This window comes from Macadamia integrifolia, unplaced genomic scaffold (assembly GCF_013358625.1).
Source record: "Macadamia integrifolia cultivar HAES 741 unplaced genomic scaffold, SCU_Mint_v3 scaffold2045, whole genome shotgun sequence".
Taxonomy (NCBI): Eukaryota; Viridiplantae; Streptophyta; class Magnoliopsida; order Proteales; family Proteaceae; genus Macadamia; species Macadamia integrifolia.
This window is the reverse complement of record NW_024868476.1, coordinates 56,712-74,872: the sequence shown is the minus strand read 5'-3', so window position 1 is coordinate 74,872 and position 18,161 is coordinate 56,712. Positions and strand designations below refer to the sequence as shown.

Here is an 18,161-nt window from a genome sequence, read left to right as displayed (position 1 = left end):
TTATGCTCAAATGGTCTACTGTGTGTTTGAAGAGATTTTCCGTAAGAATGCAATTGTCTTGACAATTTAAATTGTTTGCCTCTACAATCACACTAGGTATATTTTTGGAAAATTTTGGACTTCATATCAAATGGATCAACCAGTAGAGGGCTTACAGCCCTATGCACTGTTTTAAGTGTGGAAAGCAGGTCCATTGGTTGCTCTTGATCCTTTTATATATTAATACATTTTTCAAAATTCATGTCCCTATTAACACACAGCCAATGGGCATGCTTTCTGCAGGTTTGTGCTTATTAACAACCCTTCAGATTTCACAGGCTAGGCCAGTCATATAATCCCTTTCATATCTTCCACATAATTATCCATTTCTTCCCATAATGCACATTGGGGCCTTTGCACTCATCAGTGTCACTGGCAAAAGAAGTTAAATGTTAAAAGGAGGAGGATATGTCATGAAAGTTTTACCGCAAAAATTTGTAGATATGGAAGTCTTCTTATTTATTTACTTTTTCGCTATTGATGATATTTAACCCAAAAAAGAAATTTGAGCTTGGAACATAAAACTGTTATAATATAGAATGATTTGTAAAAGAAAATCCAATGTTAAGTTTGACAAATAGAAAGACTATGTAATGTTAAATTTAGTGGTTTTCAACTTATAATTAGTAATTGGAATGTATTCTCCAGATATAGATGCATGGATGCCAAAAATGTAAATATATAGAATACATCTAACATATCTGTCTTATATGTACTCCATGCTAGTAGGACTTAATTTCTCTCTCTCCAATTTTTCATCCACTTTACTCTGTAATTCTCAAATGAGGTGATCCAAGATAATGAAGAAAGCAACAAAACAGCTAATTCCATCCATTAATTCTCTGCCAGCAGAGTTGGTAATAGAAATTTTACCTCATGTTGGTTTCGTTGAATGATCTCTTTAATGTGAAGAAATACAAGAAAAATAGAAAAGAAGGAACTCTTGTTCTCCTTAGAGGCATGTTTCCTTGCTACAGTGGAAAAGCTTAAATTATCTTTCACAGTTTATATGCTTTAATGGTTTTACAGCTGCGAAGCCTTTTACAAGGCAGGAGGTCAAGTGGAAGGTCTTCAAAGAGTTTCACTAGAGGAGCTACCTCTGCTTACATGGCATTTTTTCATCTGAGTATGCCCTTTTCTTGAAGCAGCGAGGAGAGCAACAACCCAGAAGCTTTATTCAAGAATGGGATGGTAATCTTCTCTTTACTTCAGTTATGTCTGTGCCTTTTGTTTTGACTGCATGGACAAGAAACAACTTATATTCAGGCAAGCCATGGATTTTTCCATTCTAGTTCTTCAAGAAAATGCCTGTTGAGGTTTATTTCCAAAATGTTAACCTTACAGATTCTATGAGCCTGATGAGCCTTATAGCCCAATCACAATGTTTTCCTTCCACTACTTTATAGGGTTCCTGATGCTAAGGATCATGTGTGCAGTGTTGTATAGGGTCGCTGAGCCACCCTCACAATGACACAATCACAATTGTTTCTATGTGGTTAGGAAATCCGTTATTTTTATTAATCAGGGGTTCCGGATGCTGAAAAAATCCCACATCCTGTGTCCATATAGGGCACTGAGCCACCTCGCATTTATTTCTGTGAGGTTAACAAATCCCTTGTTTTGATAAATACACTGGTAGTTTCATGCTGCTCTTTAAGATTCTCAACCCCCCCCCCCTCTTTCTTTTACTGAGTCTATCTCCTTATGCGGCACTAACCGCAAAATATTTGTTTGGCCATTTTTTTCATCCGCATAAACATCCTTCCGTCGTATCACCTTTTTGATAGTCAATAACATTATTCAAATTAAAGGACAGAGGCTGTTTATGGGTTCAGGAAAATACAAACTATGAAGGTTTTCTTTATTTTGCAAAAACAATAGGGACTATGTATCATATGCAATTTTCCAAACAAAAATTATGGAATGTCTTTTTTCAGTTGTCATTGATATTTTGTAAATTATAATTCTCAAGGCATTGGAGAGGATCCCAAAATCCGAATCCACTTCCTCTGTTTGTTTTATAAAGTTGGATCTTATAAAGCCTAATTTGTTTCTATTTTGCACAGTACCATTTTTGTTAGAGTCCAAACTTGTAAGCATATTTTATGCCACGCAAATAGGGTTGCTTCCATGTTCTTTCTTATTTTATAAATAAAAGAGTGGGCTTACTCTTGCCATCGATTTAGACAAAAGAAAAGATAATGGTTTTTTGTTGCTTTTCCTTGTGAGATGCAAGATGGCCTGTGAAATGCAGTTGCAAGGTGAGATGCTTTGCATGATCAGTGTAATGTTGATCAATGATCTAGGTGAGATGCCCAAATCATATCCTCTTATTTTTTGCTTTTATATTTACCAAAAAAAAAAACTCTGTTATTGATTTGTTCGTCACTTTATCACCAATCATGTTGCAATTGACCTCCCATTAGTTTTTTTCCCTGGTTCAAGATCGATCTGCATTATTTATTATCAGAGCTTTGGAGGGACGGCAAACGAAAATCGACTGTGGCTAATGCAGATCATGTTACTAAAATCCACCATAGTGGAGCCCAAAAGGGAGATATATGGCTTGTGATATGGAAGGTATACAGATCGTAATTGTGGGAGAGAAATTTTGGGGCTCATTATTGTTAGTTTCTAAGGGGAGCATTTGTGATTTCAATGGCACCTCATAACTAACAGAACTGCACCCACTTTTAAATGGCTACCAAAAGATTCTCTGAAGAATCTAAAAAGTGCAGGTTGAGGAACTTGCTCATGAGCTTACAAGAAGAAGAAAGGGAGACACCAAAAAGAATGAAAAGAAATTAGTTATCACATATCATGGTGAAAAGCAAAAAGGTTAGCAAAGGTATTCTGAAAATCTATACCAAGAGCCTTCAATTGATGTACCTGCCAGTTGTTCTGTGTATAGGGATTAGGAAGGTTGGTCTTAGCATCTAACCCAATCACACATAATGCTCGCTGTGCCTTACGATTTTGTATTCTTAGGGTAGTATGTTTCCTACTTGCTAGGAATCTCTTTTATTTTCCTTGCTATTTTGTTTGTGTTCATTCATATCTGTTTTTGTCTTGGTTCATTCTTGTTGTTTGTTTAACTATTTGTGCATGGGTGTCGCTACCTTAGCCTATCCCTTTCTTATTTGAGCCTCGATCTTATTCCTAATCAAAATTGGGATATTTTAAGAAAGGTTGAGTGATTCTGTAATTTCTTGAAACCGTTGTCCTTAACCTTATATGTATTCTTATATTGGTTTATCAAGTTTCCAATGTTATGGTTTACAGCAAGATCTTGTCTTGAATATTTCTTTATTGATCATGGGGATGGTTGTGGTTATCCACTTTCAGTACTTCTCATGTTCAAAGTGTTTTGAATTCCTTACCGTGAAGCTCAAGTGAAACTCACGTTGTGCACCAATGGATATTTCAATACTAATGTAAAAGAGAGAAAATATCTTGCAAGGCTTTGGACTTTCCTCTTTTAGGGTTAGTTAATGTGAAAATCAGTCTAATATAGACTGAGCTTTAAATCGCATAGTTGCTACAAAAGGGGTTGTCATACTTATTCAATTGGTTTCACCATTCATTGTCCATTTAATGGTTGTTTCATCTTCCCTCCTTTCCGTTTGTTTCCTTGTCTTAAATACTAAACAGTATTTGTATTTCTCTTACTTGGAACTTTCTTCTTTGTCTAAATTTTTTCCTGGTTTTATTGCTTCCTGCTTCATGTTGTTCATGTTCCTTCTAACAGAAGGAATGTGCATCAATGACCATTTCAGTCAAAAGTTCCTCTGGTGGGATTTCATCCCCCATTTCTGATCATCAATCTTCTTTCAATCTAAGATCTCGAAAGGCAGAGGTTGGCATGAGCTCTGAAAAGTTTCGAGTTTGGAATGCTGAAGACCCTGATTTAGACAAGAATTCAGGGATTTCGCTTTCTGAAACTCTCATTGAATTGGGAGATTTAAACGAATACCAGAATGTCAGGTTCTATAGACTGAACAAACTCATAGACAACTTGTGAGTTTCTGGAACTTTGGGTATTAGATCCGAGTTTCTCATCTCTCGTTTTCTATGTGACCTGTTTCATTCCTTGGTGTGTTCTTTGTGATGGAGAAATGCTGAAAAGATAAATATCATTCTACTTAAGCGATCTCCTTTTATTTTATCTGGTTATGTAGGAACTCTGTGGTGTTTAAAAACCTTAGTCTGAATCTTACAGGGATTGTGAAATTTATTTATCAGTGGATTGCCGACCTAGGGTGTTAGTTATGGGAACCCTAGTTTGCAGCATAACTTAACCTTGCCTTGTGTTGAGTACTGGAGACTATGGGAAGCAGAATCATTCCTTGTTATTTGCTATAGCAGTGAAATTTGTAAGAATGGTGTGGCAGGATGGTTATCTGTATTGGAAAAAAATCGTTTACAATTCCGATCTCGTACAATTCCATGCAATACCACCTTTATGAGGTGACACGTGTATTGATACCAATGCAATGGTCTAGATCTGATTTAAATGCTTCTTCACTGATTTAATGTTTTATTAGTTGTACCAGATCTGGACCATTGTATTGGTATCAATACATGTGTCACCGTCTGAAGGTGGTATTGCATGGAATTGTACGAGATCGGAATTGCAGACGATTTCAACCCTATCTGTATTAGTTAATGATTCTTATAATGTTGCACTATCTCTTGATCATGATCATGTGGGGAATCTTCAAGAGTTGCAGCTTTGAGGACTGCAACAGGGCCCGTGGGGAGCACCAAAACAGGGATGGTTGCAAGTAACAGTGGGAATGAAATCTCAGCAAGTGACAGCATCAGGATCCTCCCCACCGCCCCAACCTGTCGAATGCGCATCGGACGGCTGGAAAAACTTGGGGTGCGTGCCTGGGTCCTTCTAGCCGTCCGATATGCATTGGAATGTTGGAGGAGCCGGATCCAGTGACAGATTGGTTACAAGAAAGCTCCAGAGATAGCCATTGGAGAATCTTAGATTGCTGCTTCATATATCTTGTATAATGAGAACTTTTAAAATCCTCTTAAATTGGTTAATTCTTCCAACCGTTGCAAGGGAAATAAAGGGAAGAAGGAAAGGAAAATTAAATCAGTAATAAAGGGGAAAATTTTGTAAACATGTATACCAATGGAGGTGTAGGAATGGTGTATCCACATGTGGCTTACATAGACAAGTAAAAGTAAACAATAAAAACATCATGTGATTGGCGTGATGGAGAGTTTTTTCCTTTAAATTTTACTCTACTTCGCAATCAAATCTCTTCAATTTGAAAAAACAAATGAAACATTGGGAGAGGTTTCTTTGAACAAGCGTCATAGGATAATCACATTAATGAGATGTGACAAAATAATATAGTATATTAAAGAGAAACAAAGTTATTTTATGCGATAAGGAGAAAGATAAACACAAAAGTCTCAATATAACATGATCCGATGGTTCAAATGACTTTTTTCCTTAAGTATTATATATAAAGATTTTATGTTATAATAATTCATGCATGAGAAAAAGATTCCTATGTTATTCGACTAATGTATGCATTGTCACAATCTAAAATTTAAGGTACACCCAAGTCCCAATGCATGAGATTCTCACCACCGTGGGGCTTGAGGGGGGTCATAATATACGCAGCCTTACCTCCGCTTTTGTAGAGAAGTTGTTTTCTAACTCGAACTCTTGATCACTTGTCACAACCTCACAAGGCTTTTTCATTCATCTTTTCTTCTCTCCCAACAAATGTGAGTTCTCTACAAAGCAATGTCATCATATGCGATTGTGCATGGTATGAAAAATAATTTGAGGGTTGGTCTCAAATTGGCCGATCTAGATCTATATCGGCACCTAGCGATTGCGATACCTAATCAAATCTGAATCAATGCATGGTACGAACTGGAATTGGATCCTTTGTGGCACAACAGGGCGTCTGATGTATATCCAACACTCATAAATGCCTTAGATTACGTGCAACCACCTTGAAATTTGTGCATGGAAGTTTTTAGCTATTGCATGTGCGCCACAAAGGAATTCAATCCTACGAAATGCTACCACAAAAATGTATACTTGTAAAAATATACTTAGAAATCTATCTTTGAGGTTAAAAGCTATCATATGCTCTACAAGGACTGGCTGGCGCTATACACTAGATCCACACCGATATCAATACCCGATTCCAATCTGACCGATATTCGATGACGTGGGATTGCTCTACGCTGGCAGCAGGAGAATTGAGAACCTCCCCCTTCATACAAAATTATGGATCATAGGACAAACATAGTCCCTTGTTTTCTCCTCCGTCTCCATTCCTCAGGCCTCACTTCTTAGGTCTCAGGTATCCTCCTTCTTCCTTGCACTGAGAGATGATGAGAAAGAGGCTCTCTTTGCTTAATAAGTAATCTTAGATATCGATCTGGATATTATTATCTTCCTATTCGCCCCATATTTTCTTATCAAACCCTAAGTTTACCGGGACTGGATCCTCCGCCAACCTCCAATCCTCCTCGATTCTCCCCCGTCGCCCAGTGAACCCTCTCATTTTCGCGTTTTATTGCATGCCTTAATTATTCGGTTTTTCTTTTCTTGAATCTTCTTGTAGTTAGGGTTTCGGTTTCTAATCTGTTGCACTCTTTTTGTTGTTCGTTTGGAACTCAGTTCGGGTTGATTGTAGGGTTAGCAATGGATGCGCAGAGAGCTTTGTTGGATGAACTCATGGGAGCAGGTATTTCGACTTCTGACATTGTCTGAACTTCAACTCCAAAAAAAAGATGAAAACTTACTGTTTGGTTTTTCCTTCATTCATTATATTTGGTAGATAAAGAAATCACTTTTCTTTTGTTTAATTTAAATGCTGTTTGGAATTTGGATTGCTTTTTGGTGTTTGTAGCCCGTAATCTTACCGAAGACGAGAGAAAGAATTACAAGGAGATATGCTGGGACGATAAAGAGGTTTGTGGTTTCTATATGGTTCGGTTTTGCCCTCATGATTTGTTCGTCAACACTCGGAGTGATCTTGGTATGTCCTAACTTCGCTGCTCTTTGGAGAGAAAAAAATGAGTCGCTTTTCTGAAAATTGGTTTCAACTAATTCTTATTATTTCTTTGCTTATGCACCAGGACCGTGCCCTAGAATCCACGATCAGAAGCTGAAAGAGAGGTAACTAAGTGATTCTAATTGGTTGCTTTTTGTGGTAATACTGTTCTGAAATATGCTAGAATTGTGCATCCATTTGTGTTTCTATACTAGGCACTGAACTTTTATATAGCATTTATGTGGAAATATTCTTGTAGTTCAACCCGTCATGATTTGTCAATTTTGTTACCATGAATGTCTTAAATTCATCTTTTCATTTTATGATTTTGTTACCATGAACTATGCATGGATTATTATTCATTTTGGAATAAGTCCTTAGAGTAAGTTACATGCTTTACACCTTTGGTGTAGGATTGGACATTATATGAGTTATTGGCGTGCATGCTATGCTAAATAAGACCTTTGGAGTTCTGGCTGTTGCAGGTTTTTCCTTTGAGGTAATTGATATTAAGCTTTTCGGGGAGATCACAGAATTGAAGGGAGAACTAATGCCCTTCCAAAGTGTCAAAGTGGATTTCACGGGGCTTACCACTCAATAGGTCTTGGGCCATCTTTTTCTGGTTTGGTGTTGACACTTATATTTAAGACATCAAGGATCAGAATTTATTCAAGATCTCCATTTTATTAGTGGAAAGAGAAATGCATTGGATATTCTTTTCATAGCAGATCTTGTCCTGAGGAGAACACGTATTTTGGCTTTGATCTTTTGAAAGGTTGTTTAGCCTCAAGACCGCAGAGTCCTCGTTCAGTGGTAAAAAAAAAATTAGGTAATAATGGCCAATGATGAGTCTTGAGGGTTGACACGGTTCTTTGAAGAGCAAAGTTGCTTGTGAGACCAGAAGTTGACCAAATTTGTATTTAGAGTTGTATAGGATGTTGACCATGATGTTTATTTTTATACCAAATAGCTGATTGGAGTTGGTGAAGATTTTATTTTGGTTTGTTAATTTATGGTTATATTGGCTTGAGGATATAAAATCTAAATGCATTGTACCAATAGAAATTGTTGCTCCTATATTTTCGTTTTCCAGACTTAGCCAGTATTAGTTCTGACATGATTTCTAATTGGCTTAGTTTTTCATGCACAGAATATAGTGACTGCTTGTACTCTTGGGGCTCATATGGCTATTGTCTAGTCTACTCAGGCCTTTTTTCTTTTGCCACATAAGTTGGTTCCCCACCCCCGCGGCCCCCCAAACAGGAAAAGAAAACAAAGAGAGATTTTCTTCACTGATTAAAATTAATGTGTGAACTGGATGTAGTAAAATTGGATTATTTTCTTTAATTTGAATATTCCTTTTTGTTTTTTATAAATGCAATCTGAACATTTAGAGTAACAGTTCCAACATTTCTCCAGTTCTCCTATCAACGTGTTAATAGATCATTAACTGTTGGATGTAAAGTCTGGATCTTTTACTTATTTATATAGAATGTCCTATGATGAATCTTTATTATGCACTTTATTGAATCATCAAATTTTTTTCAATCCAATGAAAAGGCTTTCATGAGCAAATATTTACTCCTTAAATATTTGTTTCATTCGTAGGGCCAGCCCACGACCTCTCAAAATAAATGATTTGGTTCCTAGTTTGTTTTGCCATCCCACTCAATAAATCATTAGGATTCGTTTTCAATAGAATCTTTTGCAATCACAGGTTTTTGTCGTTCCCATCGCTACTCGATTAATGGCTAGATCTAAACTTTGCAATGGAGCTCATAATGAAATTTGTTCCTGAGTCAATCTCTTCTAATGTATCAGCTAGAGCCATCTTTATTCTTTCTCTAATTTCCGGATTCATTCAATTATGGTTATGGATGAATCGGTATTGAATTGATGCTTTGTTCCACTGCTTTATATGAGATGATTCATAGACAATTTCTTTTTTGAATCATAAGTCATTGGTTTTCTCCTTCTCTCCTTTATCCACCCATCCATTTAGCCACATCCCTCTATTTCCACTTCATGACGATAACTATAAATAATAAATTTGGGAGATGATAAAATATACATAGACGTCTAAAGGTATATCTATTCTATTCCTTTGTTTTTTATAAAAGGGGGAAAACAAGATATTTTGTTCGTCAGTCTCTTGTCTCTCTGTCCGTTTATTTTATCTATGAATCAATTCAAAAGAGTTCATTTTTGGGTTCCCCAAAGCCCAGATAGATTGGATCATTTTTGGCAACAAAATATACGTTCAAAATCTCATGTTTCAACCTCAAAACCTGTGGTGGGAAACCAGGTACTTTTTCTGGGCTATATGGAAATCTTGGTTTCAACCCCTAGATTTTTTATTATTTATACTGTTTAAAGCTAATGCATAAACTATATTCACGAAAAGAACACCCAATATGGTACTTATGGTGTTAACCCAAGTTTACACTAGCTTTGTTAATTTATTATACACACAGTCCACAGATAACTTAGATACGATACTACAAATGTATATAAGCTTCTAAAACATTCTAAACATATGACGTAGATTAATAGTGAATTAGTCATACATGATACTACACTTACCACTCAAAACTAGGAGGAGTTTCTAGGAGCTCCAATCCACGAGGTGCGTACCACTGTAGATGTCATAGCTGCTCCTTTGAATGCAACACATGAATCCCATGATATGTTTTGACTCCTAGCTTCATCCGGGCCATGCCAAAATTTCAGTTTTCAACCGGGAGTTCGGGGAGATTTAGAACCATGACGTGGAGCCCTTTCTGAATACTTCTCCAATTTGGAAGTTATCGGGAAGGGAATCAAATAGGGTGCTTCCCTAGTACAATGAAGGAAAGCACGATCAATGCTTGGGTGACAGAAAAAGGGAAACTTTCATAAGGAGAGCATTAAATCAATCTAATCTGAGGCTGCACAATGCTAATCTTAAACATTTCTTTACTATTCTCCTTTTCTTTTCCATTCCAAACTTAATTAATTGTGACATGCTGACATTCATGGAGCCTTTCTATAGTCATGCCATATATATATATATATATATATATATTGGAACAACTTCTTGTCACCGAAGTGGTGAACTAACAAGTTGTAACATTCTTTTAATTGCTCATTGTCTTATTCCCAAATTTATTGCAGGGATAAAAAAGAGTTCTCAAAAAGTTGAAAATTCATTTAATGTAGCATTTAATGCACTTTTATATGAAATGACAGGATTTATTGTCATTGTAAAATAAAAGTGTGTTGTACTAGAAAGAGGGGGAAAAAAATTAAGGTTACAATCTTCTTGTAACCAACCTCGGTGCAACAGTAAGGTTGCTTCATTGCAGCCTAGTGGTTGTGGGTTCGAGTCAGGAACAGCCTCTCTGCGAAGCAGGGGTAAGGCTACATACATTATTCCCTTCCCAGAGCCTGCAATAGTGGGAGCCTCGTGCACTGGGTATGCTGGTATGCCCGACCTCCCATGGAAGGTGGAAATGCTCACCCTTTTGATGCTTCCAGGTGCACTTCCTTTGGCCCAGTGTTGGTGCAACCCCTACACTCTTGGATAATTAACATTCTCCCATATATATATATATATATTTGCAGGCTGTCGGTCCTGGCTGGAACTTTGCATAATTGGTGTTCATTTTGCTTCCTTTATTTAGTACATTTGAGGTTATGTTACTTCTAACTGGTGGACATGAATGCTCAAATAGGGTGAGCTAAGTTTCCAACTGTATTTGTGTTTTTCCTCTGATCTTCACTTTTGATTACGTCAACGTGATTTATTTTGAAGACTGAAGAAATGCTCTGGTATGAAGTTTGACTTTTTATTCACAAGAGTCTAATGGAAGTTTCTATTGTGATTATCGGTAACAAGATGGGGCACTTTTATTTTGTGATTTCCTTTTCTCCTCTGACAATTTCAGTTTGCAGTGTGGGTGGATCATCATTTCTTAGTCAATTTCTGTGTGATGCATGGATATGAGATATCTTTCATCAGTATGTATGTGGTTTTACTGAGAATTTGATTTTCTGGTGGTTTTAGTTTTGAGAAGTCCCCCAGACATGACTCTTATGTGCCCAAGTTCGAGGCTGAACTTGCTCAGTTTTGCGAGAAACTGGTGGGTTCTTTCTTCATTTTACTCTTGTTGTTACATATGCTGATCATCATGATTTTAGGAAAATATTTATTTAATTGTGCAACATTATGTTACTTTAGGTCTTAGACTTGGATAGAAAGGTTAGGCGTGGTCGGGAACGCCTAGCTCAGGAGGTTGAAGTTCCTCCCTCTGCTCCAATCCCAAGTGAGAAATCAGAGCAGTTAACTGTGCTGGAAGAAAAGATAAAGAATCTGTTGGAGCAAGTGGAGACCCTCGGTGAAGCAGGCAAGGTGGATGAAGCTGAGGCACTCATGAGGAAGGTGCTGCAATGATGCCCACAAATATATGCTATTTTTTTTTTTGTCCATGTTGGAAAAAGTTTTTATTATTATTTTTCTTTTCTTTTTTTTATTTTGCCTTTACAGGTGGAAATCCTGAATGTTGAGAAGACAATCTTGACTCAACAACCACAGAATGAAAAAGTCTCGATGCTCACACAAGAGAAAAAGATGGCGCTGTGTGAGATATGTGGTTCTTTCCTTGTAGCAAATGATGCTGCAGAAAGGACACAATCTCATGTGACAGGCAAACAGCATATTGGTTATGGCATGGTTCGGGACTTCATTGACGAGCATAAGGTGAAGTCTGTTCCAATTGCTTACTACAGATTGAAGTTTGTAACTTTGCCCTGTTTTGCATGGTAAAGTAACAGAATATATTCTACAGGAAGCTAAGGAGAAAGCAAGGGAAGAGGAAAGACTAGCGAAGGAGAAAGAAGCAGAAGAACGGAGAAAACTGAGGGAAAAGGAAAATGACAGTAGAGGTAGAAGAAGTGTTTCAGGGGAGAGAGATAGGTACCATGATCGAGACCGAGACAGGGAGCAAGATCGATACCGAGAACGGGAAAGATCTCGAGATTGGAATGGCAGGGGAAGCCGAGAAGGTGGGAGGGGTGATTGGAAACACAACAATTACCGGAATGGAAGAGACGGGGGCAGAGACAGGTACCGTGACAGAAATGGGAGTATTGATAGGCCAAGGGAAAGGGGTCGGGGTAGGAGCCGATCGCGTTCCCCTCATAGGCATGGTCACAGGAGATCTTCAAGAAGTCCAATCCGCCCATAGTGGTGGCTAATGTAGATAGATGACTGATCTTTTCAAACCAAAAGAGGTAGACCTTTTCTATCACCTTTTAGTGTGCACTTCTGTAGTGTTAACTGAAAGTGAACCTCATCTTGGGTGAAACTCTTTTTGGCTACCTCACAGCTATATTGAATCTTTACCATCTCCCTGTCAATCGATATTTTAAGAGAGCAGAGAGGTTGAGGTAGGTATATTTATCATTGTAACTTTTCTTAATATTTTGCTTTAGGTTTTTGTTGAACTAAATCTATTTTTATGCTTTATCTCTGAACGTATTGTTTTCATAGCATCTTTTGTTGGGTGTATGTGGGTTATTCATATTCTCAGAGTAGTTAAGATGACACGATCCAAAATATTTGCATGACTGACTGTTGCTGCTGCTGAGGGAGATATTGGGTTGTGTCACAACTTTCAAGGTAATATATAATCCTCAACTTGTCATGGCTGGAGATTTTTTTTTTTTCTAGGGTGGCGGGAGGGTGTGAGGAGAATTTCCAGGTTGAGTCAGTCCCCCCCTTTTTTTTTTTTTTTTAAATTGTCTTAGCATGTTGCATGCAATACCCCTTGTTTACATTTGGGATTTCCATTCCAGCTTAATAGGTCTTAAGAGGAGTGTTTACTGGTGCCAAATTGGTCTGTGTGCGCACCCATACAGTCTGGGAATAAAATGCGGTCATGGACACGCCAGTCAAAGGTCGCATCTAGGTGTACGGTGTCATTTTATTTGTTTTTTGCATTTATTTACAAGATCTGTTTGGTCTCATCAAATTATTCATCCGACATTGCTAGGGCATGATCAGTTGGACTTACTTTGATCCAATGATCATTTCTTTGATCAGTTTCTTTAGAGCCCATTGAACTGAGGATCTATACTTCCACATGTACAAGACCTCGTTCATGCCTGAGTGAGCTTTAAGGTTGTGATGGTCTACTAGACCTCGTTCATGCCGAGTGAACACATACTTTTTTGTTATTTGGGTAAGTAACTAGTCGAGGGGAAGGATTTCCATTAAGTTGATAGACCTCATTGTAATTGTAGTTTGTGCTACAAAATGTTATACCTCCACAGGTAGAGGGTTGCCGGGCAAATTCTTTCTTGCCTATGGTAAATGTGTCTGCTGGGTGTCTAGTATAGAAGACAGATGAAGCTCTACACATCACGAGCATAATCAATCTCCAGGTCCATGACACTTCCTTGTTCCATTAGCTTCTTTTGCCATTTCCCATCTCTTTGCAGGGGAGTGGATTTTAAGATGCCTACAGGGCCATTAGACACGAGGACTGCGATCATTGAACCTGAAGTTTGTGGGAACTAACTTCGCAGAAAAGCTAATTCAAGCGACTTGCTGCGGAAATGTCGACGGTGATGAAAAATGTTAGTAAATCTCAGGTCTGCTGGATCTTTTAAATAAGTTGGTTCGTCTATTTTGCCTAGTGTTCGGAAATTTTTGTGTTAAAGTTTATGATGAAAAGCTCTATTGAATCTAGAGAGAGCATTAAAGTGATCACTATGTGCTGAATCTATTTTGCCAGTAATTTGTTCAAAGTATTCCCTATTCTGAAGTTTGTATACATAGTGATGACAAATTGGATTGGGTTAATTATGTAAGGATGTTTAATATTTTCAAAATTTAAGAGGGGACCATGCCACAAAAATCTATGTGAGAGGGCTGCAGTTTTAGGCTGTGTTTGGTACGGTTCTTTAGAATGGGGATACGCATCCTCATTTTCAGAATGCAGAATTCATTCTAGAGAAGAATAGGAACTTTCTTTGGCTGCTCATTATTCACGCCCAAAATCATCTGTAAGGTGGTGAGCATAGCCACAAAAGTAAAAAGCCACGGACATGAAAAGCTTGAAACCCACTAATGGCGATGAGCACCGCTTAGTTCCCTAATGGGTGGTGACAATTTCTTTCCCCTAACCATCACAGGCTCCAATGAGCATGGCCCGTCTACTGGGCACCACCAAAGCTACGTTAGGGGCGTCTCGGTAATTGCCCACGATTGAGTTCACCACACCTTTGGGACCATCCGTGGCTCGACTACACTGGTACTAATCCTTCACTCTTGCCTCGTCAGTGCTTGCTTCTCCTGGAAGTATGGCCGTTGCCGCCAACTCCCCAACATTAATACCCTTGAGCGCATTGAAGTCTTGTGCCCTAGTCCAAGCTTTCTTTGTACTCCCCTCAACAACTCACCGGCCACCACTACAACAGCTTTCTGTGCCATTACAACCCTTGTTGTCCCTACTCTTATTAACATCCCCAGATCTACATCTCCAACTCCGGTATCATTGCAGTCTCCTATTGGTTATGTCACCTTGTCAAGACCACAGGCCTTGCTTGGGTCATTTGCTTGTATGGCATGCCGTTGTTGAGATAGGGAGGCGCCAAAGCCCTCCTTGACTTTCAGGATGGCTTTGACAAGCAGCAGCGGCGCAAAGCCCTCATTCCCTTGAATTTCAGGAGGGCTTCAACGAGCAGCAGCAGTGCCAAAGCCCTCCTTCCATCGATGTTCATGGTTACTCATCTCTACCCTGGAAACAGCAGACCTCCTCTCCTTCCCCACCTCCTCCCATCCCCTTCGCATTTTCTTTCTCCTCAAATAAAGCTTTTGATCACTCTAAACTTGGCTTTAGGCAGCAAGCCCGTCCTGACGGAATCTCATCAAAATGAGAACACGGAATGGGGTAAGAGTGCATTCAAAAATGTGCCACATTTTCTTATGCATTCTGGGATTGAAGAACAGGGATGCTTAAAATGTTGTTGTAAATAGTGTTCTGAGACTTAAAATGCATACTAAATGCAGCCTTAATGTGATTGGTTTTGAGATTGGACTAATGAATTGTAACCATGCCCATTCGTTTGATATAGCAAATCAGATGTGGTTGAAATTTTATGAATATATGAACCCCAAGATCATCAGCTCGCATGGTAAGTTTTGACCCAATCAAAATTGTCCACATAGAAAAAATAGGCTACTAAATTTTCAAGAGTTCATTGAGAGTGCATGGAGATAGATGTAAGGTTATGTCATTACATGGAGGGGTCAATTCAAATCATTCCCTACATCTCCAATGGGTTGGAATTGTCACAATATTCTTCCATATCGTAAAACAAGTGGACATGATTGCAATTCATTTGTCATAATGTGTGGTCACAAGTTTTTCCTTACCTAAAACTCGAAATACTCTTCTTCGCCCGAGGACGTAGCACACCACTCTGGTGTGTGATGGAAGTAGATTCGTATTTCTTTGTGTTTGATCTTTCACAATTCATTTGTCATAATGTGTGGTCACAAGTTTTTCCTTACCTAAAATTCGAAATACCCTAGAGGACATGATGGAAGTTGTCATAAAGTGTTAGACTTCATCACAAACCCTCTCCCAACTTACTTGATGGATTTTGTATTTATCTCCACCCAAAAATTCAGTAAATGTCCTTAACGCTGAGTAGTTCTCTAGGAGTTGGGATGAGGAATGCACTTGCCTTGAATGTGTAAAGGCTATAAAAAAGAGATCTTTTACACATTTGGGGGGATCAAGAGACACCTTACAAATATCGAAGAACAATTTTGAGAGTTCCCCAATAGAGAATTCAAATTTTTGCAAGTCGGATGCGGCTATCCCGAGTTGTACCTCTCCAAACCTGAACTTGGTCTACTCCAACCCTCTTGCCTCATTCACAAAAGCTGAAAACAGATGAGTATTCTTTCTTTTGCTTTTGGTTTTGGCAATTACGTCAAGTTTATAGTTAGATATCCTCTGTTTTACTGAGGGTACGTCGTTGCATATAACAGAGCAATGGAGACATACCATGTTCTGTATGATGTTTAGTTAGCTTCTTTTAGATGCTTTTTTACATAATTTTAGATCTAGGTCTTAGTTTTCATATGTGATTTTTTGAGATTTTTTCAATCTTTTGTTATTTTTACCATTTATTTCTCTATTTAATCTTTTTTTTTTTTTTTGTTAGATGTTCTTTGTCTTCCAATTTTTGTTTTCATCGTTTTAATTTAATTCTTTAAGTCGTGTCTGTGTTTTGATGCCTTATCTACGTTTTATTGGTGTAGGGTTCATCCCTTCCCTTTTCCCATGTTTGTGCTCCCTATATTTCTATGCCGATGAGTATTTTGGTTTTTTGCATGTACATAAATTTTTTAGGATGTGTCTTCATTATTGTCGTGTTATTTCTTTATTTATATTGTCACATATGTTCATAACTTGTTAGGGTTAATCCCCATGTTTTAGATGCATGTAAGGATATATGACATGCTTATATGCATATTGGCATTTTCATAATTTTCAGCATGTTCTAGTCTTCCCTATGTCTGATGTCTTACTTATGTGTTAAGGTTTTGCATATGTTTATTTCATATCCAATATATTAATCGTATTGTGCGGTTGGATTAAGGTGAATTTTCTTTTCTTCCCGTGGTTTAATGGGGATGAACTATTGATTAGTCGTTGAAATAATTGTAATTCTTCCAAATAACTCACCATCCCTTCTCAAAACAGGATAAATAAAACTAACATGCTTTACACTAGCGCCTCCATGTGTCTATCTCTCTCCTCTTTCATATGAAATGACATATCTACTTCTATTGTGGAAGGAGTGAGATAGACATACGAAGAAGCTATTGTACACTACCCAATTAGATCGGGAATTCAATTCTAAAAAAAAAAAATTTTACTTTTTCTTTCTTTGGTACAAGTCCTAAAACTGTTAGTTACAATACCTAAGAAATGCCTTTAAAAATCATGAAAAAGAAAGGTTTAATTCTAACCAACAGAATAAAATTATTTTACAATGCAAATCTACCAAATTAAACATTAAATTTTGTAATCAAATATTGTTTTAACAGCTAAGGGCCTAAGGTTAACCAAGAATCATGCATGATACGAAGTTGTACTATAGTTTTTCATGAATCATCTAAGAAGGTTTAGAAAAATGACTCCATTATTATCATATATCAGTAATATTTGAGGTAAAACTGTCTTACATGATTGATATATATACATCAACCAAATCAGATCTGATATTATACCAGTCCAACAGATACTCGATACCTCAAACCATGGCCCTCATCTCTTCTCTTTCAGTTCCAGAATCATAAAATTGATATCGAAACCATTTAAGATCTGTTAATAAAACATTTGAGGACCATTTATGAACCTATTACCTCAAACCCATAAAAGAAAACCAACATTGAAAATCGCTTAAAACTGTGAAATTGAAACCATTTATAAATCGAAAAACCAAAGTTTATTAAATGGCTTGGGTCAAAAAGTAGAATCATTATAAAATGGTTTAATTTTGATTTCTACTTATTACACTTTAAATCAAATTGAACCATTTAAACCGAATCGTACATTTAACACCTATGAGTCTATCACTAGTAGTTAAGCGCGACTCAACGCAGCGATATGTGAGACTCGGTGGCTTCCGTTATCTAAAACTTTCAGAAAAATTAAAATAGGAGTTGAAATGACGGAAACACCCTTCTAGTGACGCTCATTCATGAGAAGCACGTGTGACGTGTAAGCATGTCTGCTCTCAGCCCTTATTAACGCCACAAGGCCACCCCACGACTGGATGGTGGCCTGCCTTATGCCTAACCAGACCTCCATTTCCCACGAAACCAAAAGTCAACACAGTCAAAACTTCTCCAACCATCTGATCTGCAGACTTGTATAGAAGAAATATGGATGAAATCCCATCGAAAGGCTGAGATCTCTCATTTGGAAATCATCGGTCCCACCAAACCAAACCCTCTTAATTAATTCATTAATTAAACTAAAAAAAGGAAAAAAAAGGGTTAAGAAAGAGGGAGAGAGT

At 37.7% G+C, this 18,161-nt stretch overlaps 1 protein-coding gene across 4 annotated transcripts; it reads left to right on the top strand.

Moving 5' to 3' along the window:
• The first annotated feature begins 6,232 nt into the window (after positions 1 to 6,232).
• On the top strand, positions 6,233 to 13,894 carry LOC122065502 (luc7-like protein 3). 4 transcript variants are annotated; one of them, XR_006136026.1, is made up of 10 exons: positions 6,233 to 6,383; positions 6,704 to 6,770; positions 6,936 to 7,064; positions 7,165 to 7,204; positions 11,125 to 11,200; positions 11,299 to 11,499; positions 11,605 to 11,817; positions 11,906 to 12,350; positions 12,446 to 12,506; positions 12,650 to 13,894. XR_006136026.1 is itself a non-coding variant. In XM_042629308.1 (9 exons), the coding sequence occupies exons 2-8, from the start codon at positions 6,728 to 6,730 to the stop codon at positions 12,302 to 12,304; spliced, it is 1,101 nt and encodes a 366-aa protein (XP_042485242.1). In that variant the 5' UTR covers positions 6,233 to 6,383; positions 6,704 to 6,727; the 3' UTR covers positions 12,305 to 12,350; positions 12,446 to 13,894. The 4 variants fall into 4 exon arrangements, 2 of the variants coding, with proteins under 2 accessions (XP_042485242.1, XP_042485243.1); XR_006136025.1 differs by having other exon boundaries at positions 6,234 to 6,383; positions 11,906 to 12,506; positions 12,650 to 12,738; positions 13,392 to 13,894; XM_042629308.1 differs by having other exon boundaries at positions 12,446 to 13,894.
• The last annotated feature ends 4,267 nt before the right edge of the window (positions 13,895 to 18,161 follow it).

Excerpts from the sequence above, each read along its gene's own strand:
- LOC122065502 (XM_042629308.1), top strand. The coding sequence starts at position 6,728 with ATGGATGCGCAGAGAGCTTTGTTGGATGAACTCATGGGAGCAG. Across the intron at positions 7,065-7,164 it reads CAACACTCGGAGTGATCTTG|GACCGTGCCCTAGAATCCAC; the intron begins GTATGTCCTAAC and ends CTTATGCACCAG. Across the intron at positions 7,205-11,124 it reads GATCAGAAGCTGAAAGAGAG|TTTTGAGAAGTCCCCCAGAC; the intron begins GTAACTAAGTGA and ends TGGTGGTTTTAG.